The sequence below is a fragment of the Quercus lobata genome, chromosome 12 (genome assembly GCF_001633185.2).
Source record: "Quercus lobata isolate SW786 chromosome 12, ValleyOak3.0 Primary Assembly, whole genome shotgun sequence".
In the NCBI taxonomy this organism is placed as follows: Eukaryota; Viridiplantae; Streptophyta; class Magnoliopsida; order Fagales; family Fagaceae; genus Quercus; species Quercus lobata.
This window is the reverse complement of record NC_044915.1, coordinates 37865705-37872982: the sequence shown is the minus strand read 5'-3', so window position 1 is coordinate 37872982 and position 7278 is coordinate 37865705. Positions and strand designations below refer to the sequence as shown.

The following is a 7278-nucleotide window of genomic DNA, read 5'->3' as shown; positions in this document are numbered from 1 at the left end:
AAATTTCTATTAAACTCTTTGTATTACATTAAACCCAATGTAGAGTTTATATACTAGAAAATACTTAACTAACTCTAGACTAACCATAAATTAACCTAAAGATAATTTTGATTTTACATAGATACACGAGCCTATAATTGGTTAGAACCATTTGGTTGATAATATATCTAATATTACTGCTCAACATAGAATTTAATCACCCTATCACTTAGCCATATATTTTTAGAGACTCTCTAATGCGTGTGCCATATATTTTTCAACTGAGATCCATCTAGCAATCATTCACATAAGCTGACATGAACCAATAAATTGATGACGACTTAATGTATTTGGATATTTATCTGATGATTGATTCCCTATATACTAAACAATCAACGTATTTATAAATATCTATTGAATTGATTTCTTTGTTTATTATATCTTGCATGTGAGGTAAAATTTGTGAATCTTAATTAAAGAAAACCATTTATGAGGAACCTGCTTTCGATTTAGTGTTTACAAACATAAGAAACAGGATAACTGTGATCATAAATGAGGATTCTCCTTATTTTATGAGCGAAAAATATTGGAACTCTTTGGGATAATAATCTTCCGAGTAATTATATTATACATTCTCTCTTTCTTTTGTTATAATAATTTGACATTAAATAAATGAACATAATAGCTCTCTTTTCAAAGTCATAGAGGTGGAGAAATCTTGTTGAGGAAGCCAACATCCATTCCATTGTAAGCAATGGGAGCATACATCCACAGATCGTCGGAGCTTAAGAGCTACAAAGACAATGACAAAATGGACTAATTAGTCTATATGTTTTGCTACTTTTGAGTAAGAAATTTAACATCTTTGGGGAAAAGTTTGTATAATCCACATTTGCTATTTACCTTGATTTGTAGCTGCAAAAACTTCACATAATTGACTGCCTCTTCAAGCATTGTGCTAATGTCAACCTGTTAAGTTAAACCATCAATGAAGATATGAGCTTAGGGTTTCACTTTCATCTACCTTTAACAAATAAAAATAATAATGAATAGAAATCATATGTACTAATTGAAAGAATATCACTCACTTTTGTTCCATTGGGGACTAGATTCTGCAGGATTCTGAGTCTTTCATTTATCCTTTCCCTTCTTTTCTGCAAGATTAAAAAGAAGATAAATCAATAAAGCTTTAGCTTTGAATTTAAGCCCATGGATTAATACATTCAACGAGGCATTTTTTTTTTTGGTGTGTGTGTGTGTGGAAGTTTTTGTTACCCTTGCATAGAGGCTTTGTGGATCAGTTGCCGAACCTCTACTAGCTCTTGTTTTCCCACTCAAATTGAGAGCTTCAGGAGTTTGGGACGCTGAAGTTCCTCCATTAGTCTCCTGAGAAGCATTATCATCCTCCGAGCTATAACTAGTGGAGCTCTGTCCATCTGGTCCAGCATTACTCTCTTCTTCATGGTTGCCATTTGGACTAGCCTTCTGGTTCTTTTTTGACTGTACATTCTTCTTACTCTTTTGTACCTGAATTTAGAAATGAAAAATTAGAAGTTACTTAAGAAAAATAATTTCTGCTACATTGAAAATAGAATCACATTTTGAAGTACTTACGTCTCTTGAAACCCGGGGTTTTTTCTTCGAATTCTCAGACGGGTGCGCAGCGATCATTTTGTCTTCTGCTTTTGTGTATGATTCTGGCATATCAAGCTTCCTTTTGAGAATCAACTCTTTGTTGCCAGTAACATCATCTAACTTCTCCAATCCTTCAGGGTTCATATCTTCTTTGATACAACCAGTACTCTCACCCATTACAATGTCAGGAAAGGTTGGTAAAAACGAGCCAACATGTTTCTCATCCATTATGCCATTGTTCATGGACAAAGGGATACCATTTGTTACAGGAACATGGTTAGTAGCATCACTAAAAAAATTATAGTTTTCATGGCTAGGAGTGGCAATGAAGACGCTGCTACTACAATGACTACTATTACTACTTTCTTGAGAAACATATTGCAAATTAGAGTTGAGATAATCTAAAGAAAAAAGTAAATTATCATTAACCCCAGACATGCCCTTCTCAGCCTCAGAAGTGGGGCAAAAATAATTTGATGGGGTTCGAGAATTCAAACCCTCATCATTCTCTAGCAGAAATGAACATTGACCAAGGAATTGAGATGTGAAATCAAGCTCTTCAGAAGTGAACATCTTGCTCAAAGAGTCCCATTCTCCATCAGGAAAAGCTCCAATATGCTCCATTTTTTATTTATTTAACTGATAGGAACCAGTGGAGAAAGAATGAATATCTTGAATTTGTTTAGTGCTGCTGCTATGGGAAGCTCAACTCTGCTTAGGACAAGCGAAGACTAGAAGCAAATTTATACTCGAACCCTGCACAGAATGTTACTAACAATTTGACTTCATTTGTATACTGAATATTTAATTCGTAATCATTGCTCATTGTTAGGTCCTTATTCCATGTAACTAATCTCAGGAGTCTACGGGAGTACGGGTGGGGCCAAAAACCAGGCAAACGACAACTCAGAGGGGGCCAGGTACATGCAATGACAAATTAAAATATTGGAATGCTTTAAATTTCTTAAATATCAATTTTAGACTTGCTAAATATGCATTAGAATGACAAAAAGAGTCAAAGCAATGATTGATAGGTGACTAACTACAATTGATTGGTACCTAAATGGTCATTTAGTGAGGGTGATATAATCATATATATGAGAGTAAAAGCAAAGGTTAGAGAAAAAGGCTCATGTATTTGACATTGTGAGAACGTGGAATTCTTCTTGAATATAATAAACAGATGGAATTTTGTTGGCATATTAAAAAAAATGCAACAAAAGGTCGGCCAGATCGTGGGGATGAGTTTGAAGTTCTCATGAAGTACTTTAAACCCGACAAAGTAAGCGCATGGCTCGTTCCTTGTCTCTGCTCTAAGGATTGGACCTAACAAGTTTAATTTCTTGGTTGAACTCAAAGTATACTGTTTCTTGGCTACAGTTGTTTGTGAACTAGTATAATGGACAACTCCTTAGCATTTGCAAGGTTTGATCCTATTTTTATCTTAAAACAAAATGTGCAATGTGAGTAGATAAACTTTGGGATACACAATGGAACCACTGGCAAAGACTTTGATTTCTACTAAACTGTGATGGACTTTACCAACCGAACATGGTAGACCTCCTTACCAAATTGGTCACCAACTAAAGGTGAAGATCTCAATTCAACCAAGACCACCCAGTGGGGTAATTAAGCCAAAAAATCAATGGAAAAGATGAAAAGCGAAAATTGAAGAGTTACAATGCATACGTCTTCCATAACATATACATTGTTTCTGTTCAGTGAGGGGGCAACAATTTTATTTTTTATTTTTATTTTTTTTGGGAGGGGGTGGGGGGGGGGGGGGGGGTGGAGTTTTTCGATTGGAAATCACCCTAAAACCTAGACCTATTGCCGGTTTTAGGTAAGGGGATGTGCGTATGGGCAATAACTCCAATTACGCTAAAACTAGGAAATAGACTTGTCAGCTAGCTGGTTGTTTCCCCAGTTTAGTTGAAAATTTGTGTATTAGGGTATAATGAGTTGTAGGCCCTACTCATAAGTACTTATCAATATATATATATATTTTTTAATATAAGCTTTTAAAAATAATATCAACTTTTTCATAATGTAGATTTTTATAAAATAAATAGGTAAAAATAAGTTCATCCCAATACTAATTACCACATTTAACCTTTCTAACTTTTTGTCTTTTTCTAAAAAATAAAAAACCTTTCTAACTATTCAACTCTATCTACCGATAATCTCATAATTCATATTAATTATTTAGGTTGAAGGACACTTGCCTTTCGATCATACTAGCCTATGACTTAAAATTTTTTTTTTTAATAGTAAAATCTTCTGGCAAAACGGAGTTAACTTTTATAATTGAAATGTCTACATCATCATAGTTGAAAGTAACACGCGTTTTCAACTAATTAATTCCAACAAAGTAGAACCTCACTAGCTGCGTCATTGCCCCTAAGCTAAGAAAAAAAAATTCCAACAAAGTAAGCAATAAATTGTTAAATACACAGACATGGAATAGGTTATACTTAATTTTCTCTATCAAAATTATTTTACCCAATGACATTGTTGTGGTCCTTGTGGATGACTCATATACACAGATAGTAAACTATTTTTGTGGCACAAGTGAAATCTACATATCACGTGTTCTAAGATTTTTCCAGTACAAAAGTAAACCTAAAGCATATCTGGCATGGTATGAGGCATCCATGTCTACTTGCCCTAGCTCTTTGCGAAATAAAAAATAAATAAAATTTATTTATTTATAAAATTTTTATGAAAGCTGATTAATGGAATTACAATAAACTAAGAAGATACAGGCCATTTTTGCAATACAATGATCAGCTTTCATTAGCATCTCAATGGATCCACCTGATAAGAACATACCTCAAAATCCTTAATAAGGTGCAAGTGCAAACTTGATTTCTTTCAAGATATGACCCAACTTTGATAGATTCTCTTCTTCCTACAATAGGCTCATTATAGCATCATATCTTTAGGTATTGATTTCGTATATGTTCAATAAATTTAATCTCCTAATCGTATATCATTTTTTTTTTTGAAAAGTAATCGTATATCATTTTGAAAATAGAGCATGAACCATTTTTTTTGGAGAAAAAATAGATCATGAACCTAATTGAGGTAGGACGAGGATTTTAATATAACCCTGAATGAAGCAAAAAATAATGCAATGTCTGATCTCTCCCATAGTTGACCGTGTTAAAACATAACCTACCATATCATCAAATGCATGTGGTGAAATTTAATACTATATTCTATAGGATAATACGACTGCTCTTATTATAACTAGGTATTTTAGAAATGAATATTGTACGTATAATAAAAGTTATACATGCTTAAAAAAAAGCAAAAACAAAAACAAAAAGTTTAATACACATCAAAGAGAGGATACAAAAGAATGTATTGGTGAGATTGAATCCACGTCATGCAATATAGATTATACATACAACACAAACCCCGTGCATTATTTGTTTTCTTTCTGATAAATATATATATCGATGAATTCTCTATAATAAGATGTCCCACTCTCATGGGAATGTGACTATTTTTATCCAATTCACAAGTAGGAATTGCATATAATTTGCATTAATGCATAACTTTCAGTCTCAAATCAAACAAAACATCATTCAGCTTATGCTCCTATATATATATATCAAATTTAAAACTTAAAAGAGCCACTTTAACTAACTTTTTGTATGAAAGCAGCTTGGAATCTTTGGCTTCTGCTACCTGTGATCAAACAACGTAAAGCAGAACTCTCTTATATGACCTTATTTGCGTAACAACAGATGTCTCAATCAACACACCAAAGACATAATAAAATAGTAATATTATTTTTTTGGTCAACCTTTCTTACCATTTATTTTTTCGGCACCCTTTTTTGCGGCCCTGTAATTATTTTGGATCTTGTTAATAGGTAACTTAAGGTCTCAACTTTCAAGTTAAAATTAAAATTAAATATTATATTACACAATATATTTCATGAAAGAATAAATTCATTTGTTAATAATTTTTTTTTTCTTTTTTTTGAGAAACAAACACATATACAAGGGAGAGGGAAATGAGTTCTAATACAAAGATACACCACAACTCTATTCAAAAGCTATGATAACTTTTAAGGGGGGTGGTGCAAGTAATTATATTATACACAATACACTCTCTTAAACAATGTAGGACAATTACTCATTCTTTTTTTGAGAAACAAACACACACACACAAGGGAGAGGAAAAAAGGTTCTAACACAAAGGCACACCACAACTCCACTCAAAAGCCTTGGTAACTTTTAAGGAAGGGTGAAACAAGTTATACTATACACAACACACTCTCTTAAGTAATATGAGACAATTATCCATTCTTTTTTTGAGAAACAAACACACACACAAGGGAGAGGGAAAGAAGTTTTAACACAAAAGCATACCACAACTCTACTAAAAAACTATAACTTAATAATCTATTAATTTATGTACACAACTTAGGACTAATTGTTGAAAATAATTTTGATAACGAGTGTCCTAAAGACATGTGTTATAATATGCATTTAATGCTTTATTAACTTCTTATTATATATATATATATATATATATATATATATATATATTTTAAGTCAAATTGCACATTAAAAAAATACAAACTTAGACAATGACCTTGAATTTGTGTGCATAAATTGGTGAATCATTGAATACAAATCTCTCTTTTATGCTTTTTCATTGAATACAAATCTCTCTTTTATGCTTATTGTGTCATATTTTTTGTTTTCCATTTTATATCCACGTTCTCTATCAATTACAACTTGTTACATATTTTTTTACTTTCATTATAACATAATCAAAGTTTAAAAGGGAAAAAAAAAATAAATAAGGACAAAATGGTATATTACAGTTAGTTGAATAAAAAATAAAAGTGTAAAACACACAAAATGAATCAGAAAATTTGTATTCGTTAATCATTAACACATGCATTTATTCTTTTGAAAAGTTTTCATAGCAATTCATAATTAAATACTTAGGGTATAATACTGATACCCCGGCCCCAATGTTTTGTCATTTTTAAAATTTTTAAATTTTTTGAGAATCAAAGTATAGTAAAATTAGATTCATTCATTATACCCGATTTTCAGATAATAACACCATCCTCCCTAATTCCTAAACTAATCAACACTTCACCCAATGAACCACCTCCCATTTCTAGTCAAATAGAGTTAACCCAAAATGTCTACCCATACCCGTAGTTTCCTTTCAGGGTTTGCGTCTAATTTCGCTAGGTTTAAATTTACTCTCACAAAGATAGATATATATATATATATATATATATATATATATGTATAATTTCAACAAAATGTATCCCCCACCCTTATCTCTATAACTCTCCAACTTGCTTGGCATGAACGTCATGCTAGTTAACTTCTTGGCTTGGCATAAATGAGTAGAAGTATAAAATTAAGAAAGAAAGAAAAAGGATGGAGTGTTTGGCTACAGAAAAATTCATTTGGGTTGTTTGACTTCTGTTATTCTTTTAAGGTTGCAAAACACCTCATGATGTTTCAATTCTTTCTTAAAACTTCTTGGGAATTTTATTTTTCTGTTTATAAGAGTTGATGAAGGTTAATCTTCGGGGTTAATTTAACAAATATGAAAACCTCATGAAGCTATACAGAAGAATTAAAACTCTATTGGTGTTTTTGTAACTTATTCAAACCC

General features: G+C 31.9%; 1 protein-coding gene across 1 annotated transcript; it reads right to left on the bottom strand.

The window, feature by feature from the left end:
* Positions 1-678: 678 nt before the first annotated feature.
* On the bottom strand, positions 679-2238 carry LOC115970615 (transcription factor bHLH84-like). Its single transcript, XM_031090220.1, has 5 exons — positions 1594-2238; positions 1255-1506; positions 1068-1133; positions 883-948; positions 679-771 (listed from the first exon to the last, which is right to left on the bottom strand). The coding sequence occupies exons 1-5, from the start codon at positions 2236-2238 to the stop codon at positions 679-681; spliced, it is 1122 nt and encodes a 373-aa protein (XP_030946080.1).
* Positions 2239-7278: the final 5040 nt, after the last annotated feature.